A 22,655-nucleotide genomic window follows, 5' to 3' on the forward strand; every position below is an offset into this window, starting at 1 on the left:
TGACACAAGGCTACTTAGGCAAGGCTCAGCTTGGCTTCAGTAACGGCATGCATGACACCATCGCAGTGATGAAAGAATCAGTAGAGGGGAAAATCGAATATAATCAGGATGTTTTCGTGTGCTTCATGAATTTTGAGGTATTCAACTGTGTAGACTGGTCAAATTTATTGGAGGTATTGTGGACTGGAGTAGATAGGAGGGATACAGTTCCAGATGATGTCGTCTATAATAGCAGGCCTACAAAACATTAATTCCAACGTAGCATGCCAAACAAAAATAATGAAAAGTAGCGAACCTCAACTTTCCCACTTCCCAACAAACTGAAGTGCTATAACTATGAATTTAATGTTGAATAGCCTGGGAGAGTATAGATGTATATTTATATTGTAAATGAATGAACATTTTTCAAAGGTATTTTGCTGTTCCTGACTTTTATAGTAAAAAAGTTTGCAATTAATCCATATTAAATGAAGGAACAAAGCAGCACTTAAAAAGACAATCCTTAACACTTAATAGAACTGGTTCGGAGATGATATTTTAATAAGTTTATTGTGAATAATTCCACATATGAACTTTACAGTAAATGGACATTATATGCATATATAGTTATATGTAATTTGTATATAGAGTATCTTGAACATTTCTAAACATATTTCCCCATTGCACAGGCAAATTTTTTAAAGGAAGGAGTGTAAACCATAGGAACCAAATAATATACATTACAAACTCATTTTGGCACCATAACGAAAAACTAAGGACAAGGTGAATAATTCTTATTGCTGCGAACAATGCCATTTTCTTTACAATAATATAGCTGAAAATTTGATAGTAAAAAAAAAGAATGTTCATGAAACTGGCTGAAATTTTAAAAGCTCCTAAGAATGCCAATTAAGGTTTACATTGGCCACACCCTACTCTTCCTCTAGTATACATTATAAAAGGTGTAAAATAATTCACGTACCCTTCCCATGCTGCCTCAAAACACTACCATGGAACTAAAAACCACACAACCAACTAAAACCGTGGTCCTCAAATGTGCAATCCTGCGATTATGACAAACCCTTTATGCATACCCCGTATTCCACACCCACCATGCGTGCCATTCAAGCAGGCCAAAGGTCATGGCCATTTGACAGAATTCACATCATCTGTGCCGCAACCGTGCCATAATTGAAGTGACTGGCTCATCAGCCCTCTCTGCTTTGACCGCAGGGAAAGACTTGACCGCAAGCCATCTCACGCCACACTCCCTCTCAACATTGTGACCCCCCCCCATTGCACACGCACACACAATTGAGAACCACTCATGTAACAATAATGGCATATTGGTCTCCTATTGTTTCACTTGAATAGATAAATGCACTAAACATTGAATACATAATGAATGCAATCAAAAGAATAAAGAAATCAGCTAAACATGTGGAGATCTCAAGGAGAGGCATTTGACATTTGCCCCAGGCAAGCGCTTAAATTAACAGCACTTAAAACTCACTACCAATAATAATCGGTAAAATTTCAGTCTCATTTGTCCTACATCACATCCGTCACAGGAAACAGATCACACCACGCAGACACACTCACTTTTGGAAATGCAACACAGCAAGATAACAGGGGAGATAAGGGTTGTTCGGTTAAGGTTTACGCAACATAGGAAAGAATTTGCACACTATCTTTCCATAAGGTTGACATCCATTTAGAGAAGATAGAGGAGTAACAATCAATAGAGCAATTATTATAGTAAATAATGAATGTTGTCGATATTACTCGGGGCACAACTGCGATGGTATTTAAGTGGGAGGTTGTGGTGGTGTTTGTTGGGTGTCGGGGGGAGGGGGAGAGGAGAATGGGTGGGTGTGGTGAGCGGGATTGGAGGAGGGGAATGAAAGGGTGGGTGGTGGAAGGGGGGGGGGGAACAAACCTCCCCTGCACCCCCCCGCCTTCTACTCCTCGGTGGGGGCGCTCTCCCCTGGCGTTCGCTTCTCGCTCTCCTCGAGGGGCTCGCCAACCCTGTCCTCTGCCTCCACGCTCTTCCCACCCAGCCTTTTCTTCTCCTCCGAGAGCTCGTACGCCACCACCTCATCCATGTTCATTATGTTGAACTCCACGAAATTCTTGCCGGCAAACTCCACAAATTTTGCAGTCAATGGCACTTCGTTGCCAATGCTTCTCTTGAACACTGCAATTCAAAGTTCTTTCATATCACTAATTGCATGTAGTGAGGTGGGTTTAAAAGATTATCAATGGGAATAAACACTCCTGGTAAAAACAAAATAAGCATTGGACAACTAATGGACCACAGAGGAGGAAGGTGGCGGGGATGTTCGTGAATGTATTTAAAAAAAAATTAAGGATTTCTAGAAAACAATTTGAGGTGGTCTCTAACTTTGGTCATTAAGTTGACACAAATAGGGACACACTGATGTTTACAGAGTCATCAAGAAGTTATTTCTATTGTTTCCTCACGATGTCTAAAGTGCAGGTGAGAAATGAATCAAGCCAAAGGTGAAAGTCATAATTATAACACAGCCACCAGCACACTCAAACCATACATGCCACCATTCTCGAGCCTTGAGAAAGAATTTCGGGTACACAGCCAAAACATGAGGATACAGCACTTCTAAACATTTAGAATCTCCAAAATAAGGCTCAAAGGAGCCTTTTGGGTATTGGCAGTGATAAACCAGCCACATTGATTGAATCAACTCGGCTCTGTTACGTTTGCCTTACTGATAGATGGATATATTTAGGTCTTTGATAGGGTGAAATTATTTAGGTTTCTTTAGCCGAACTGAATTCACGGAGGGAGTGTCACACAATCCACATCTACTTTTTGCTATGCTTTCCTCTTACCTTTTCCTAAAATGATGCATCTCCTTCACTATTCAAGCTTGTTGTTTATTTTCCTCAAAATATTTTAAAAATTTGGGATTTGAGTTTGAATGGTGTCTCAGATTCTATGGCGAGTAACTATCTGACACACCCTGCACCATCTCCATGAATATGCTACACGTTGTAATCACTGCCAGTGTGTGACCACTAGTGCCGGGTGTGCCAAGCTCCCGATCTCCTTGACATACACTCTACTCAACACTTGACAGCATGGACACGACAGGAAAGGAAAGGCACTCCTCATTGACTAGCAATCCAAAATACTTTATGTAACGGAACACAACAACAATATTAAATCATGGCTCCAATAACATTAATCATAATTTCACATACTTCTTTTTAAAAAGTATTGATTCAACAGCATCATAATATTCTGGCAAAACTTGATACTTTGTAAACCACTGAGCTCCATGGAGTACTCAGTACAATCAAACCAATCACAAATCATTGCAAAAAAAATTAGCAAATTGATTGGAAGGCATCTTGGGCGCAACAATGAATATCTTAAAGAATTAGACAAACAGGACATCAGAAGAAGGCTATACCTGGCTGAACGTTGTAGCTCTCCAGTCGATATATTGGCACTCCGTTGCATTCTCTGCTTATGTATTGCCCGACGCTCTGTTTGTCAGAAATTGGCGGTGTGATGACCCTCATGGTATCACGCACTATTTCTGTGTCCACATCATAGTAGCCTGCAAGATAACATCAGCCGGGGGAATTAGAACATTTGGTGTCGGTGAGTGATCTCCTCATTCAACAGATCATTTTCCACATATAAGAAACTCCCTTTCATATGAAGTGGGTTTTCACAGGATAATATTAGACGCACATATATAAATTTTTAAACAAAATTCATCCTTGCATTTTTAAAGCACACATCTTAGAAATATTCACAAAAATAAAAATGTTTGCACAGTAAATGGAATTAAATTCAACATCTTGATCCTAAAAAGAGAGATCCTTACAAGATGAGTCTTGACCTTTGGGTCACCAATTGCATTTGCAGGTCTGACAGTACTTGGGCCGTAAATAAAATTTCCAAAGTGAGAGGTTCCACCTCTCCTCACTTTCGTTGAAAATTTCATTTGATCAATGAAGAAAACCATGGGGTTGGACATAAGTGGTAAAAAATGAAAACAAGGTCATTCACAGGGATGCTGTGAAGTGGTGGTTAAAAAGAATTGCCGTTCAAGGTTATGCTTTTTGCCAATTTTGATGGATACCATGAATATCCAATCACACTATTGAAATTATACATAAATTTGACCGTTGAAAATGAATATCTAGGTACTCAACAGGTTATGGATCATCGCATGAAGTTGGTTGGTAACTCCTCCATATAATTCAACAATATTGTTGAAATCCATCCTCCATATGAACTAAACACCTGATTTGAAGAGAATAGAAGACAAAAATATGACAGATCAATGCTACCTACTTATGTTACCCAATGGCGGGGGAACGAACAAAAAGTGTGTACATTTTTTTTATTGGACAAGGCGTTTGAGCTAGAGGTCAGTGGCGAGCAATTTATTTTGCTCATAGGTTCCAGGGGACGCAGAGAAATCCATATATTTAAATGAAAAAATATTTCTGGACAACAATAATGAAATATTCCTCAGACATTGAAAATAATACTACCAAAATGCACCCTGTTGTGCCATGCCTCTGTGACTTACTTCCACAGGCAATTAAAAGCATCAAATTAGTTTTTAAAAACTCCTAGCGTCTCCTGGGGCAATAGCAGGAGTCATGAAAAGATTGCTATCACACTTCATGGGTTGATCCATCACTGACAGAGTGCCTTGATTTTCAATGGTATGATTTTACATGCCCAGTACGCATCAAAATTGGTCGACGATGGGATATATTTTTGAAAAATGTCAACAATGCTTCCCCAATAAACAGGGGACCGGTGAACAGTGGGTGAACGTAATAAAATTCTTAATAATGCCTGATGGACCCCTGGGAGCATTGTGCGGTACTAACATGCCCTTTAATTTACAGACAATTCTACTTTGAACCCCAAGGACAGTGTGTCGTAGTACTAGGTATATTAAAACAATTAGGAACATAAAAATGTATTATGTTACAATAAAAAATTGAGTATTTGGAATTGAACTTGCAAAAAGTGTGACACTGAGAGACAATATGCTAAATTAAGCCCCTCCTTGACATATGAGCTGAGTATATAATATAGATTGAGTGAGCGAATAATAGGAATGATATAATGTGGAATGTCTTCGCATTTACAATGTAAAATTACAACCATAAGCATGCAATATATGCTTGGAGACGTGCATGGATGGAGCGGCCCTTCCACTGGGGTGATGAAGGGGTGAAAAGACGGCCCCGCGAGCAAGAGGGGCTGAAACTGGAGGTTGTGGTACACATTTATACATCCTCTCCCTGAGAAAGAGTGCTGTTCATTGTGTTACAATCAGATCATAAAAAATCAGAGTTAAAAACTGAGATGGGTGGTCACCTACCTTCCCACATTTTTTGAATGAGATCATACAAGGATCTTGGTGGGAGAACCTGGCGTTGATTCAATGGCATCACAAAGCACCTGTGCCCATCAAGGTCAATGATTCCAGTCTTATTCTTCACCCAGCAAGGCATTTGAAAAGAAATAAAAAGAGTCCAGTGACTCACTGTTAACTTATAATGCACGACTAAATAGGCCGTGACCTTTTCCAGCTGCAAGGGAGAGTTCAAATTGCAGCATAAAAACAAGCACAAAGTGATAAATTCACTAATTTCAATCATCTTCACCTAGTAATTGGAGTGCAACTGCATTAAAAACCAAAAGTGGCAACTTCATTGCATGATCAAATATAGTATGCAGTAAAATCCCTTTTTTACACTCTTCTATGTTTCACTTATAAATTCTTAATTACCGGACTTAGGGTAAAAATAAGAAACAGACAAGCCGAAAGAAGAGTAGGATTATAATTCATCTATACCTACATAATATGTTGGTCAGTGGACAAAAATATTACAATTATTACCTCTTAAACTGAAATTGTTCTCATTTATTTATAAATGATGAATGAATATAAAAATAAAACAGATTAAACATCTTGGATGCATAAAATATCTGAAAGTAAATTCTTGCCGCCTTCCTTATCAAGACATTAAAGAATAAGTTACATCTTCCATCATTTTACACAAAATGAAGGGAAAATTCTGACAGAAGATATTCAAATACATAAGAAAGAATGAAGATGGACCAGTCACTACAGCCTTATTTGTCATTAGGAACCATTGAAACCAAACATATTTTCAACTGTTTGAACTCACTCTGCCCGTTGATTTCATTAACTTTGTTTTTACTTTTCTGCAGTTCATCGAGCATCAAATCAAGGGAATTTGTTCCAAAATTTTTATTTTGACCTCAATCGAAAATTTTCTTTTTTTGCCTCATCTTTCCATTGCCAAGCAGTATGTAATTTATGTTCCAGAGTACTCAAGGAAAACTTGACACATGAGAATATGGGGTTTGATTGTATATACCCTTAATAATCACAACTCACACCCATTAACAGGAGCACATACTTTCTAGATAGGGACTAAAAAAATATAACTTGATTGTAAACCATGCCATTGCACACCCATTCCTCTTCCACTCTAACTACACTTTACTTACAAACAGTTACTATGAAATCCCAATATTAAATCCTCATGTTTACTAATGCTTTGATAACTTGATATTGTATGAAATAACTGCACCAAAGTCAACATGCTTCACTCATTAATTTCAACCTAAAATAAAAAAAAATACCTTCAACTTTATCAAAAAATATGCCATCAACCATTCATGTAACATGTTACTTCAACGTTAATGTTTTAATTAGATAATTCAGCACAATGTCCATTAGTGAAATAATGATCCCTAGCCATTTTATTCTGAGGTAGCCTGCATAACAACCCTGTAATATCATTAACGCCCAGCTGACAAACACAAATATAGAGAGCAAAGGCATTTTTATGCCTTTAACCATCAACAATAAGTCTTTATCTACCTAAGTACTTCATGTGGCCTGACACTTATAACATTAACATATCAGAACCTTGTTAACACGAGAGTTTTATCCATTATCAGAGGAAGACATCTTTAAAAATTGTAAATCTCTCCAGGTTTCTGAGAAGTGTTTGATTGAATCTAAAAATTAATTAAAAATCAAAGACCTCCCAACTAAACCATCAAAATCAATCTCCTTACCGAGTTAAAGTCGTGGATGAATCTCCCTCGACGGCCATTGCTGAAGTCAGGGACATCAATCTTCTCATAGTTGAGGACAGTGTCCAAATCAAACTCCTCGTTGAAGAAGCCAGAGCTGGAGATGGCATGGTGGTTGGCACCCTTAAATCGGTTTGTCATGAGCTCATCGTTGTATTCCTCAGCCATCTAAGCACCAATTATAGAATATGAGGGGTAAGATTTGGAGCTTGGGTATGTATTCCTAAAGATACCAATCCTTCTTCCACAGCCGTAATCATTTTTACAAAAGAAACACGTTAAACCTTAGGAATGCCTTCTAGTATTGTCCAAAGCCTATGGGGTTCAGCTTCAATATACCACAGTTCATGGGGAAATTGGAATTGGACCCTTTGGTTTATAGTCCAATGCTCTAGGCACTGGACTACTGCATCCCATTTCTTATTCTCACATGCAAAATATGTACACATAAGTATGTGTATACCTGTATACATGTATATACTACCTTGATCAAAAAGTTCCCGGAATAACCACCGTGTGGCGCTCCCATCGTTCCGATTTGAGTTCTGTTTTTTTTTGCTAAATTGGTACATCTGTTGTTGATATTCCCTTTAAATCTTAGTGTCATAACTTGACATTTGCAAAAGTTACGTAGCCAAGAGTACATCTATCTCTGTGTGTGTTGGCGATTTTTTACAATTGCAGAAATGGATTTAAATTTGCAACAACGAACTTGTATTAAATTTTGCGTAAAAAACGGATTTAGTGGCGCACGGACGTTGGAAATGTTGGAAAAGTGTTTCGGCAACGATTCTCTAAAAAAAACGGTCGTTTACCAGTGGCACGAGCGGTTCAGAAGTGGTCGTGAGTCAATCGAAGATGATGAACGCAGTGGCAGACCATCGACATCGAAAGTCGGTGAAAAAATTGATAAAGTAAAAGAAATGTTGGTCAATAACCGCAAATTAACCATCAGAGAAATAGCGGAGGACTTGAACATTGCCTATGGATCCGCCCAAGACATTGTGGTTAATGATTTGGGTTTCCGTCGAGAAGCAGCAAAGTTGGTGCCAAAATACCTCAATTTCATGCAAAAAAGAGACCGTGTTGACGTCGCAAAAGACATGATTTGCGAGGCTGAATCCGATCCCACATTCATCAAAAGGATCATTACTGGAGACGAGACGTGGGTTTATGAGTACGACACGCAATCCAGACATCAGGCAAGTGAATGGCGTTCACCAAATGAGCCGAGACCAAAAAAACCACGTCGTTTTCAGTCAAAAAAGAAGGCAATGCTGACGGTTTTCATGGATTACAACGGTGTAGTGCATCATGAATTTTTGCCAGAAGGCCAGACAGTAAACAAAGAGTATTATTTGGGCGTTATGAGACGTGAAGCGTGAAGCAATTCGCCGAAAGAGACCAGAAATGTGGGCAGAAAACTCGTGGATTTTGCACCATGATAACGCACCGTCGCACAGTGCTATCATTATTCGTAATTTTTTGACGAAAAATGCAACAAATACCATCCAACAGCCACCGAATTCACCTGATTTGGCTCCCTGTGACTTCTTTCTGTTCAATCGAGTTAAAAAACCATTACGGGGAACGCGTTTTAGCAGCCGAGAGGAAGTAATGGAAAAATCGCAGGAAGCACTGATGGACATACCGAAAACCGACCGTAACTTTTGCAAATGTCAAGTTATGACACTAAGATTTAAAGGGAATATCAACAACAGATGTACCAATTTAACAAAAAAAACAGAACTCAAATCGGAACGATGGGAGCGCCACACGGTGGTTATTCCGGGAACTTTTTGATCAAGGTAGTATGTGCGTGTGTCATCATCTATAATTCTATCCCTTTCGCATGCTTCTTTTGTTAACATTATTCACTGTGCCCTTTCCCTTTCATTTACTGCCACCTTAAAAAATGCACCGCTCCACCTGCTCTAGTTTTTTGTTTATTCCCTCCAAATTCAATGCTTCACTTAGCCCAATGCCCAATGCTCCAGAATCACATTATTTTTATACAATAGCAGGAAATCCTCAACCCACACCTCTCAAATCATACACATCCAAGCCTTGTTGGACTTACCAACTCTCCTCTCCTCCACCATGAGAACAGCAGGAGATCATTTGATCATTCATTCTGAGGAACCCATCAAATGTGTGTGGAGAGGGGAATCCTTGGATCCCACCAGAATAAATACATCAACCAACACCCCATTTTCTTTCAACACAATCACCAAAGGTATAAATCCATAAAGGTTTACAAAATACTTGTAGGAGTATGACTTACAAAAGAAAGCTTCATTAACAACACACAATGAGCCTATCCATGAGAGTTATCGCTGGGGAGCATGAAAATGCCTAGGCTGCACTAATGCCACAAAGGCATTGGTTTCTCATTGATTGAGCGTCTTGATCTCTAGCAGGTCACCTAATAAATCAATGGTCAAGTGTTCACACTTCATGCTCGGGAATGAAAGGACGCCGAGACGGACCAGAAACCATGGCTACCGTTGATGATGTGTAGTCGATCTGATTACTATGATTGAAGAGGCAATGCATGAATTAAAACTAGAAACATAATCCCTAACGTGAGAACTCAGAATGGAATGCAGTCATATATCCAAAGACATCCCAGCCCTCAAAGGAAATGTGAAGAAAATCACAGGCACATAGTCGAGAGGAACACCTCTAAATGATTAATCAGGTAGTGCAATAGCATAGCAGAGGTTGCCACGAAGTTCAAGAGAATGAAAAATGAGGTGCTTCAAAAATCTTTTATTTGAGGAATTAAGAAATTGAAAGATAAATTCATTCATTATAATAAAAAATATTCCAATAAAATGCAGTCTTGGAGACAGCCTAATAACCACACAAGCATTAGAAACTACTCATTATGTAATTGATGATATAAAAAGAAGGAAAATAAACTTTATCAGGTAATTTTTCCTTATTTTCAATAAGATTAGGGTTAACAAAATACAAAACGTTCCCACTGAGGAAGATTTTCAACACTGCTCTGCATACCTCCCCACAAAAGCATGCTGCCTCTTCAGCATTGCCATTTACGTCCCACTCCAACTTCAAGCAGTCTGACCCTCAAGGTGACCCCCCTTCTGGTCACTTCCAGCCACAGCCCCATGCTCAAAACCACCAGCCTCCCCCACCACCTCCTCTCATTTCATCGCCCAATGCCTAGAATTGCCACTCGGTCTGCACCACACACATACACTCATCATTTCAACTTTAATGAAGTCTCCAAATACGGAGGTCATTTTCAAAGATATGCATAGTCTGTGCAAAAAAATACGAAAACTGGTGCAATCTAGCGGCCATGACGCAGTCTATTGCCCCGTCCAATAGTGGTGCTGGTTGCCAATGGAGACCCAATGTGCTGCGCGTATGGTGCCAGTTGTGTTAGTTTTTGTCTGTCCTTGTTTTCACTGTTTGCTGAAAGTGGAAATTGACGAAATCACGGAGCAATGAATCAACGTAAAGGTTTTGGTGAAGCGCGGTAAAAGTTATCAAGATATTGAAATGTTGATAACTGTTTACGGTGGTAATGCTCTGAATAAAACCTCCATTTTCAAGTGGATTAAGCGTTTTAAAGATGGCCGACAAGACACCATGTATGATGATGCAAGGTCGGGACGACCTTCAAATCACCCGTGTTGACGACAACATTGATTGCGTGTGGTCCCTTGTCCTTACCAATTGGCGAAAAACTGTGCGATTGATGGCTGATGGACTGACCCTTCTCCATGACAATACACCTGCACATTCAGAATTGATGGCTCACCAGTTTCTGGCAAAAAATTCAATCACCTTGATCCTTCTCCTCATTTTCCAGATCTCATCCCCTGCGACGTTTTCCTATTCCCAAAATGCAAAAATGTGATGAGGGGACATCACTGGGAAGATGTGAAAGACACCATAAAGCAAGAAACGACGAGAAAACTAAAAAGCCTTACTGCCAAGGAGGACTTCCAAGGGAGTTACAAACAGTGGAAAAGCAGATGGAATAAGTTCATAGCAATGAATGGAGAGTACTTTGAAGGGGACAAAACCAATGCAAACTAAATTTTGCAAAATCAAGTTTTTATGGCCTCAGTTCGCGTGTTTGTTGAACAGACCTTGAATGCTTAAAAATATATTCAACTTATGTATATATGTACATGACCATTGTCTCTAATTTACCTACCTTAAATTGCCACAAAGTGAAAATTGTCAGTACCTCATTGAGAACATGACAGCACAACTATGACTTTTGCACAATGCATTATTTATTTCATTTTGGTTGAGCACTCTATTAATTTACCATTTAAACTTAATCGAGTCCAAAAAAAAACAAAGAGGTAATTATTGAGTTTGATTTCTAATGGGTAAAAAACCTAAGGTTTGAGGTTAGATATAATGAAATATGTCTCAGAAATAAGCATGCAGCAATGAAATGTTCTAGAAGGTTAGACTAATGTGCAATGGTGAATTTTTTAGGTTTTACAACTTGGTATGTGGACAGCGGTGGAGGTAGCGGCAAAGATATGTCAGATATAAGATATGTGGTCAGTTGGGGGATCTCATGGTGTAGCCAAGTGATGCATGCTGGGTTTTGGGTGCCACAGAAACCAACGGGTGGTGCATAGACATACTGCCAATTCTAATCCTCATAGGCTCCAAATTAATGATCATGCAGTAGCTAGAATAAATATTCAAATCTGTGCTATTACCGATTATTTATTATCACCCTCAATTAATGGAAACATTCAGAAATTAAATTGACAGCTAAGTAATGTTTAACGAACTCTCTTTTATCATAAACAATGCTTTCACATGTACCTTGTAAGCTTCTGGTTGTCCAGGAGGCAATGGTATCTTGCACCATCCTCGAATACGATGCATCTGTCACATAAAATGAAATTTAATTGTTAAAATGAATATTTAAGATGCGATAATTACTCGTTATATAAACATATCAAAAGCACACAAAGGACATTCCTATGTAACCACAAATAACTTCATTGGACAAGTGATGCCAAAAAGGAGAGTAAGGATATTATGATTACTTCGTATCATTTGCTCCAAGTGCATTTTTACAGATATCATTCATCTCAAATCATAGTCTGAATACTGCCATATAAAAAATGAGCCTCCAATTAAAAATTTCTGCACACCAACTTAAAGAGGGTTAGTTTCAATTTTCACACTGCAAAAATGGGAGAACAGTGACTGGGGTACGCCTTTCTTAGATTATTTAATGAAACAATGTATCCTTGAAATGAAAAAAAAAACCAAATGTCCTCTGCAATCTTAACAAAGTAACTTGGGAGTATAGTACGGACAAAGCAACTGCAATTTTGGTGGGTGAAAAAGAACACCATGCAGTAATTGCACGAAAACCTTGAAATATCACCTGGAATTATAGCAGTGGGCTTTGCAAATATCATTCGCTCGGCGGAGGAAGAGAAAAGTTTAAAATTAGACCGTTTTCTCAGTCATATTTTGAGATCATGTGTTTCATGTATGTTGTCCCACGTATAAACTGCATTATGATCACCAATCATCATCATCAAGGTATTCCAACTTTTTTAAAATGTAAGTTTTGGATGGTTCCTATTGACTATTTATAGCTCGAGTGAACTTCCAATTTCTTTTTTCAATGCAACAATTTCAGAGTGTAAAAATCATTCTCCTTGACTGGGACGATTGTGAATGATTTTTACCTATCTCTGAAATTGTTGCATTGAAATGCACATTAGCGGATGACTCCGTTGAAAGTTACTGTTGCGGCATCCCCCGCAGTTTCTTTGAAATTCTTTTTTCATCCCTTTGTAACTTTTGCCTGCCTTCATGCTGTTTGAAAAAAACCCACTCTCTTCCTTCCTCTACATTGCTTTCCTGATGTTCTCCCTTCTAGCACCATCTTTGACATTCCGCTACCTTTAAATATTTCTTCCATCCATTTCCTCTGATCTTTAAGATGCCCCCAGGTAACTTCCTCTCTTTTCAAACCCTATTTATTACCAAAGCACTTGTCTTCCTTTGCATCCAGCTCATTTCCTCCATTCTTTCCGATCTATTTAGCCTCCTCTCTACGCTCATCCTCTTGTCTCAAGGACCAAGTCTCACATCCATAAAGCACTTTCAACTCCACACAAAAGGTTTTACTAATCATTTCTTTACATCTTAAATCCATCTACCCACAATCCTTTCCCTTCTTCTTGGAAATGACTCTCTCCCTATTGCAACTCCTCTTCTACTAATGCACCCTCACTCTTCAAAATATTACCCTTTTACATGCACTGCTCAACCTGCTCCAGTTTATTATTTATTTCCTCCTAATTTAATATTTAACTTAAGCTTTCCTACTTCTCGAGAATTACATTACTTTTGTATCCTTATGGTTAATCTTCAAAACACACTTCTTGCACTGTTCCCGTAAAGCACTCACCTAAGACTTGAATGTCTTGCCTGTCCAACTGACCATTGCGTGATCCTCTCCAAACCCAAAAACCACCTCACAGCCCACTTTCATTCCACACCCTTCCTGTGCCACCCACAACATGTACTCAGCAAAACTGGCCTATCCCTCCAATCAATCCCCATATACTGCAGTATCTCAATTAACTTTGCCCACTCAACATGACTGAGCACCTTCTCAAAATTTATTATATCTTGATTATATTTGATATTCCTTCTTCTATTGCATGTGAAATACAATTTTTCCACACCCACAGCTCCTTTACTATTTCAGAATGGGGATCAAAATTGACCGGAAGGGACCCTGCTCGTGATATTCCTATCTCGTAATTACTGCATAAAGGCTCAAAGAATGCCTTACTTCCAGTTTCCCAAAATCATTAGTAAATCTGTTGGGATATTACCTATTCCTAATGCCATAGCATTTTTTTCCTTCTTGCTATCTCTCAGTGTTCCTGAACAGGCTACCCTCATCTATTTCACATTCCTTTTCTATTTCTAAACTGGTGGGCCCATTATCAGGAAGCTCTTCCATTCATTCTTTCGGCCATCCCTAAATCTATTCTGGCTCTATAAATAACATTGGCATTAATAACTAAATCTCTTAAGGTAGGTTTGGTTTTTCCCTGACTACCACAATCCTCTTACTTTCTTATATAGCACCTCTACTTCTGATTGCATCAGAATTTTTCCATATTTTATCTCGTTCATAACCTCAGTTCACCTTCCCCACAAGTTTTCATTTCCCTATTCTCATTTAGATATTTATTAAATATTTATTGAGATTCCTCCTGTTTTAAACAGGTTAAACTTTCAATATTCCACTCAGGCATTCTCCTACCCCTCCTAATCCCTTTGAATTTTTAGTTTAGTATTCCCTGACTGCTAAATTATGGTTTAAGTCTACATCCACACCTGGGTAGCTGTGTGCGTTGATGAACCTGTTCCTAAACCATTTGTTGAGCATTGACATTGTGTTCAATCTAACTGAAACCTAACCATTTCACCAGCATTTTACATGTGTTTCTACATCTGTGGAACCAGGTCTAGGTTCCAAGGCCCTTTCTTTTACAGAACTCCACTGTGTTCTCTCTCCAAATATCCCGTCTCTTTATCTCATCCCACACAAACCTAACCACTCTATACCTCCTTTCTACATTTCTCTCGTGATGTTTTCTAGCTTCTGTCTTCATCACTGTCCCATATTTCACGTACCCACCCAAACAATTGCTGTACTTCAGGGTCTTCTCTTCCTATGCTTTCAATTTGAATGTGCAAGGGGGCTTTGCCGCTCAGCACAATGCCAGGCCCAGTGGGCCAGATGCCATAGTTGCCAGGTTTCATTATCTCTTAGCATCTTTCCATATGTATCATGAGATATTTAATTGCGTTGGTTTCTTACTGCCTTCCTCAATTGTGGATGCACTGCCTCACTGAGGAACAGATGCTGTATGGACTACCTTTCGTGTGGTTCATATCCTTTCATCACCTACTTGGTTGGCATTGGTGACCCTACCAGAAGCAAACATCATTTCTCTCACCATCATGTCTCTAGATGTCACCAGAATGTACAGGCCCTTCCACCACGTCTAGGTATTAGTGTGCAGGGGGATTTTATCTACTGTAATTAGTTAAATTACCAATGCTAAAAAACTGAACTATGTGCCATACACTCCAAAAGCTGAGATCCTTCATTACTCCAAAAGCATTAAGTAATAGAAATAGTTTGCATAAATAGGAGGACTTCAATCTCATAAGGTAACATATATTATATATATGCTGTTGGTGACAATTGGCCTCCTAGCTGCTATTAAGTTTCCCCTACGAAGACAAAGGAACTTCACAAAAAGTAGATGCAGTACATAAATCAATTAGCAAATGTCACACTAAACTACCAGTACTCAGGGTTACAAAAGTTAGGAGTATGAATTGACAAAAAATTACAGTAATAACCTTGAATTCTAGGTATGCAAACATGCTAGTGAAATGCTAGCCAACCACTAGCATCAAGTTGGTCGCTAGCCAACAAAGGCAATGAAAGGGCATACCAGCATGGATTTCAGTTTTAGAAGTTGTCAACTGATATGATCATTAGGTAGGTACAACTGTGTCGCAAAAAGCTGTAGAAATAGATAGAAATGATTTGAAACAGGGCCTCTACGCATTTTATTGGAACACTCTTTGAAATTACTGAGTAATCAATCATATAAAATGCATAAAAAATGTAAATAAATACTATGACAAGCATATAACTGTTACTATCATTGGTATTTGACCAGTTACCATAGGTTTTGGATTAAAACAGACTATTTGACTCACCAAAAAATCCATCACCTCTCATGACAAATTACAACTTATAATGGGAAGAGCTGGGGTTGACTCTTCCCATTATATTCATACGGCCGTAATTACCGTTCGCTTTGTACATTAAACTACAACTTGATAATACTACAATACTCCCTTCTTCAAATCTGCCCCTCCCTCCATGCCGTCCAAAATCCCTACCCTATTCCTGCCCCTTCCTCCTTTTCCAAACATTCTCCCCTCAATCATAGCCCCCAACACCCTATTGCCAATCAAAATGCTTGGCATTCATCACATTTCCACATCCTTCGGATATCTCCCAACAAAGCCCTCTCCTCGCTCACCATACATAGCACTTCCTTATTTGTTTTCCTTTCGGTCCATTTCACCTTATCTATCCTTCTCCAAATCCACATTTCAAAAGCCACCAATCCATGCCTACCATCTTGCCTCAATCCGCATGTTTCTGCACCTCAGAAAACCAGGCTCAACATCTAAGTATTAAAAAGCCTTTTCTTAACATCCTTACTCAACATCCCAATCATCAGTTTCCTCCTCTTTGTGAAACCTTCTTTGCGTAATCTAAATCTTCACCTTATGTCCCTATCACTTTGACAATTTTCGTTCAAAACACTTCCAAGATGAGGAAACTCCAACACCTGCTCTAGTTTATGGATGCCTATTTCACGACGGCATTACCAAATATAAGGTCTCCAATTTTTTTCAGAAATACAAAGGAACATTTATTTTCAATAACTGATACACCATTTTAAAGCTTTAGCATTCCTCTATGTTTTTCCACAGAATTGCCATTTTAGTCAATGAAACTTTATAGGCGCTGGGGCCTAAGGAGTCCATGTCCTACCAACTCACTGCCATGTCATTGAGGAAGCATTGGGCTTCATCCTTCATCTCATCTTTGGCTCAGTAGCCTCTCCCTTTCTTTTGATGGAAACTATAACTGAGCTGATGAAGTTTTCTGGCCAGATCCCTCCTCCATAAATGCTATGAATCAGTCCACTAAGACTCTTCCTCCCACTTTTTCCTATGCCCTTAAGTAGTTCCGTGGGAATGCCGTCTACCTCCACAGCCTTATTTGATTTCAATTCCCTTTTTATTTCGCCATCAAATGTATATTGGGACCTAAACTATCCTTATCTAATACACATTCTCCTTCTGTGTCTTTTCCACATAGCTCCTCTACATATTCTTCCCATCTCTCATCAGTCTTTCCAGGTTCAATTTATTTTCCTGACTCACCCTTGATTGCTTGCTTGTAATTTTCCCTCCTTACTTCCCCTGACGTTGTTTCCACATTCCTACAAGTTAACCAATTCCACCCTTCCTTTGTAAACATTCCACATCCTCTCACTGCATCTTCCATCACACTTCTTTCACTATTAGTTTCTCGTGGCAGAAATGAGAAATCAAAGAGAACTTTGCCAGTTTATGATCCACATTTCTCTTACATAGGACATATTTGAGACATCGATTTCACTGACCAGCCTTTGAGATCAGCTATTTTGAGCCCAAATGATAGAAAAGTGGAAACCATTTAAAAAAAATTAAGAATTGAGGTCATTTGATTTTGTGCTTCACAAAATCATTAGTTTTTATTCATGATCATAGTGATGGGGATGCAAAGCCAGATTAACAAGTAGTGATACAAATGTTCATTAAAGGAAAACATTACCACATTCTAGCCTATTTTTTATGAATATGTAAAATGAAATTCGAGGAGCAGCCCAACTCTTCCCTTTTCTAACGCTGACTCCTATGAACAAACTCACGATCTAACTTCTCTTCCATCTAACATATCTCTCTCCTCACTTGGCCAACATGCCAGCATCTGTCCACAGGTCGTCCCCTGTCCAGGCTTGCCCCCTTTGAATTCATTCGTGGTGCATCCAACCCAATCGAATCTTCTTTTCCTCATTGAAATTCACACTCTCTTCTGTGCCCTTCTTCATTTCTCATTCTATCTCAGTCTATTTAGTCTTCAGCATGCACCCATTGCACTTTTTTGACCAGTCTATCCAGTGAATGTCCTTGTTTCCATGGGAAGTTCTGCAGTGATCAAACATCTTTACCATTGATTTAATTTTTCTCTTCTTAAAGCAAACCATCGCCTGCTTCACTTTTCTCTCACATCCTAGGATTTCAATTCCCCTGATGATAAATTACTCATTATATTCTTTAATCACTTGGTCCATTATTCTCATCAAGGCCTGCAGGCTTTCGTGATTTAATATCCATACTAAAAGGAAAGACTCGTACTTTTCCACAGATTTTATTATATGGTACAACGCGTTTCACCGACTTGCGGCATCATCAGGTACCCAAGTCGGTGAAACGCGTTGTACCTGATGATGACTTGGGTACCTGATGATGACTTGCGGCATCATCAGGTACCCAAGTCGGTGAAACGCGTTGTACCGTATAATAAAATCTGTGGAAAAGTGCGAGTCTTTCTTTTTAAAATGGATATTAAATACTTCCATGAAGTGAAGCCTGAAGCAATAGAATATATCCGTGATTTAATTTCATTACCGTGAAATCATTTGTAAATAAAAGACCATTGCTTTCTTCCCATCCATTCACCACAAGTCATTCCATGCTCATTGCTTATACTTCATTGATTTGCCTCTTCCAAGAAATCTGTGAACGTATGTAGTCAGCGATTGCATCCATGTCCAAACTATTTGCTTCCACTTCTATTTTCCTTATGTCAATCATTCACATTGTGGTGACATGGCTCCTCTGTTGTTGGTACATTATGTGTGTGGTTGTAATTCAGTCCAAGTGCCCAGAGCGATTAGAGCACCTCTTTCTTCCATCGACTGTCAAAGACCTGCTCGCCCACAGCCATGACACAAGCACTTCATGCAGGTAACATTTTCTTTCTATGAGAAACCTTAGATTATAGTCTCCCTCATCTCCCCATTTTTCCTGAATTTAAATTAACTTTGCTTGTACTTTGGATGCATGCGACATCAGAGTCAAATTGACATTCTTCAAATCTCTTGATTCTCACCACACCGATGATGTCCCCTCTACAGACACTGCCTCAAGTGTTTCTTTCGGTCTTTCACTGCTCTGCCACGTTCAATTCTCGGCAGGCCTAGACCACGACTGTCTTCATCTCCCCTTCACTTTCATTCTTCACAAGGACATCTTCTTTCTCTAGCAGAGGTGCTTCCCTTATTTGGTTCAAGGGTGATCAGTATCAAGATACATTCCCTCAGCAGGGATTACATCCAATTTTCCAAGGAATCCCCAATTGGATGTAATCCCACCAGGGATTACATCCAATTTTCCAATAACACATCCCCAAAAACAACTTTACATTTGGGATTCATTGGTTATGTGGCAATCGTATTGACTGCAATGTAAAGATGAATTAGTTATGATGTCTCTCAAATGCATCTCCAAATGCTGGGGGAACTTTCCCACACAAGATGTTTCAAACAACAATTTTCTCCAGGAAATTCGCCTAATTACTTGAGCGTTCCACATTGGTTAAGACATTTCATTTCCTCTGGGTTCACCTCCTATCAGCACATTCCCATTTGCATCTTGATTGTTGATACATTTCCTACTTTTTTCTTTTTCCAACGTGAATCCTCAAAACCTTGCATACTGTCTCCGTGTTCGCCTTCTCCACTTTGCCATCCATTTCTTCAACACAGCTTTCCATCGGCTCCTGTCCCTAGCCTCCTTTACAATCTCACATGAACTGGTCCACCAAGTTCCAGCACGCGGCTGCCCTGCTTTCCTTACTCCAGTTCCTTCCCCTTGAGCTCTCTTCCGTGGTATTGCCTGCCATGTTTCCTTACAAGTTGTTCTTTCCTTATACTTTTGCTATTGTTTTTCAGATTAGTCCATCTTCCTTGGTATTTATTTCCGATCTATATCCAATTTGTCATCTATGACAACTTTGTACCCTCATCTGACATGCTTTTCTTCCAGTTATTTTGTGCTCCATCATAATTCAGGTAACACCCTTCTCATTATTTAAAAATTCAATTTACTTTCAACAATTACAAGGCTATGGTCATTATTTATATCTGCACCAGGTTAAGGTTTATTTTACTTCCATTGATACCTGCACTATTTTTCATAAAAAAACATGCTTGCAAGACAAATAGATCCATATAAAACATTTATACAAAATAGAAGACACGTTTCAGTAAATAACAGACATTTCCTAGGCAATATTCATATTTTGGTCTGTTCACCTCATCATTTCCTCTGTCAAATTTGTAGCTGGTCCCCAATAAAAAACTAATAAGAATAATCTAAGAAAATGATGTACAGTAACTCCGTGACATGTAAGTACTTCACTATTCTTCATAAAGGGAGAGTTTCTTCAATGTTGGATTTTAAAAAAGTGAGCTTTTAAATCATATTTCATATTTATGTATTTTAAAGGTACAGTTCTTCTTTCTAAGTTTCACATAAAACATATTACCTTACTGGTAGGGCTGCATTACTCAATGCACCGGTAAATTAGCTCAATACCTTCAAAAGTAAAGTAGTGGTGGGATGAAACTTTCAACACTCAAACATCTTGAATCGCTTAAAAGTTGAATTTTTATTGACAGAAAAAATTTAATTCTGCAGGCCTTCATTGTATCACACACACCTCATTTGTACTCGAACACAAAAATCAAACTTTTGTATGAATTAAAAGATTCCACCACATACATAGACCACCTTGAAGTGAATTTTCATTAGTGAATTCCCATTGCAAACAAAGGAAAGTAACAAATCATAAGGACACTAAAAATCAAATAAGGACAATTGAAAATGTCAACTTCAACGCAAACGAATCTCAAGAGATTATTTTTTTAAATGAATTGCATTTCCCATGCTTACCTGAAACAACAAAGTTTCAGTATGTGACGGTGGGATTAGGAGACCATTTTTTAATAAGTAAATTCAAATGAATGTGACAAGTCAAAGGTGATGCATTTTTCAACATTCTTTAACGTGAAGCATTTCCTCAGGCACTGGGAAAATTATTTTATTCGGCTTCAAGAAGTATTTATTTATAGATCATTCGAAATAAACAATCAAGAACGCATGACATGGAGATAAACAGGGGGAGTCTGGAATGGCCACCGTGATACTCATTTGTCATTACAATGCTATTCGGTTTTGCCACACAAATTTTGATTTCACACTTTCATTTCTGAGAATTTCCAGCATTATCATAAGTGTTATACCATCTCAATTCCCTAAACATGGGCATTTAATAAACCAACGCAAGATTAATTGCACTATCATAAGTGAGCGCACTTTCATTTGTCAAACTAACGGATTAGTGGGATAAGTCCCAACAGCTGATAAATGAATAATCTTATCAACCAGGCTGTATGTCCCTTACTTTTTCCTAACACAACAGTAATAGGTCCGCTTTCATTGCAAGAGCTCACAATAAAACAATGAAAATGGGAATTAATTATTTGTACTGTAAACGTGAAATTAACTTGTACCGTGATCGTAAATATTTCATTAACAACATATATACATCAGAGAACACAAATATTTCTTGCCAGGAAACTTAGTAATAAATACTGACCTGTGCCCTGGCAAACTGACGGTACACAAAAACACCGCCAACGATACCAATGCACATAACTATTAAAGCTGTAAGGAACAAGAATACTGTTGTAGCCGTAGAGACGCGTCTTGCACGACCTCTCATAAGCAAATATTGAGGTTCCGGTTCTGCGGTGGCCTCAATGTCCACCTTGCTTGGCTGTGAAAGAAAACCTTATTGTGAGACAAAAATCTGGCTTAGTGAGGCATGCATGTGCTTATAAAGGAAAATAAAACCTTCCACATGTAAAGCAAAATGTAATATAATTGACGATTCGAATGGAACTCAACGCAAATGACAGAAAAACATTCACGGTTCAACGAAAAAATGGTTAATTGCAAAAACTCAAGTAAGCGTCACCTCCTACTTACCAAACTTTCGTTAATTTCATTGTCAACCAAGGGCTCTTCAAGTTTATCGGTCTTTTTCTCTGTAATAGGCTTCGTAACGATTGTCATGGTTAACTTTATTATCTAAATATTCAACTGCGCATACGCCTCCCAATGAGAGAAATCAATTGTAGCTTCCAACGTCTTCCGTGATTATTATGGCGTTGGCATACAAAACAAATAAGTGGCGATTACCGCAGTAGGGATTATTTGAAGTTCATTGAATGATAATAATTCTTCGTTTGGGGTTTCGAATTACCAGATTGATTATATAGGAACACATGTTGATGAAGAAATTTATCCACAGGGCAGAAAAATTTACTCTCTAAATATTCTTAGTGGTTACCCTTCAATCTAATCCCTTTTATTTTCCTGAGGAAGCTTGGTAATATATAATCAAGTCTCTATGTTGATAACCATTAGCAGAATTTCTGATTCTGACATAAATTTGATGGAGGTGTGCGGAAATTCTTGCATTGTGACGATGATGCCTGCCATTTGTTGCAAATTTCGAAATATTCTCCTTAACGCACAATTACAACACGCATATGCACACCCGGGAGAGTTCTATTGAGGAAACGACTAATAACGAAAAGATTTTTATTACACGGGCCGTATCGTACTCAGCTGAATTAGAAATAATACTCTAACATTCGGTGATAAATCCAAGAAAAGAATGCTGAAAATTGTATGGGAATAGAACTCGCCATGATTGACTGTACCCAATACCTACACCATTATGACAAATGGA

General features: G+C 38.6%; 1 protein-coding gene across 2 annotated transcripts; it reads right to left on the reverse strand.

The window, feature by feature from the left end:
* Window positions 1–530: 530 nt before the first annotated feature.
* Window positions 531–22,053, reverse strand: LOC139699108 (integral membrane protein 2C). 2 transcript variants are annotated; one of them, XM_071598131.1, is made up of 7 exons: window positions 21,887–22,052; window positions 21,495–21,674; window positions 11,966–12,028; window positions 7,118–7,303; window positions 5,382–5,496; window positions 3,435–3,584; window positions 531–2,176 (listed from the first exon to the last, which is right to left on the reverse strand). In XM_071598131.1, exons 1-7 carry the CDS (start codon window positions 21,971–21,973, stop codon window positions 1,941–1,943), a joined length of 1,017 nt encoding a protein of 338 aa, XP_071454232.1. In that variant the 5' UTR covers window positions 21,974–22,052; the 3' UTR covers window positions 531–1,940. The 2 variants fall into 2 exon arrangements, with proteins under 2 accessions (XP_071454232.1, XP_071454233.1); XM_071598132.1 differs by lacking the exon at window positions 11,966–12,028 and having other exon boundaries at window positions 21,887–22,053.
* Window positions 22,054–22,655: the final 602 nt, after the last annotated feature.

The sequence above is a fragment of the Hetaerina americana genome, unplaced genomic scaffold (assembly GCF_022747635.1).
Source record: "Hetaerina americana unplaced genomic scaffold, ioHetAmer1.1.p SCAF_9, whole genome shotgun sequence".
Classification (NCBI taxonomy): domain Eukaryota; kingdom Metazoa; phylum Arthropoda; class Insecta; order Odonata; family Calopterygidae; genus Hetaerina; species Hetaerina americana.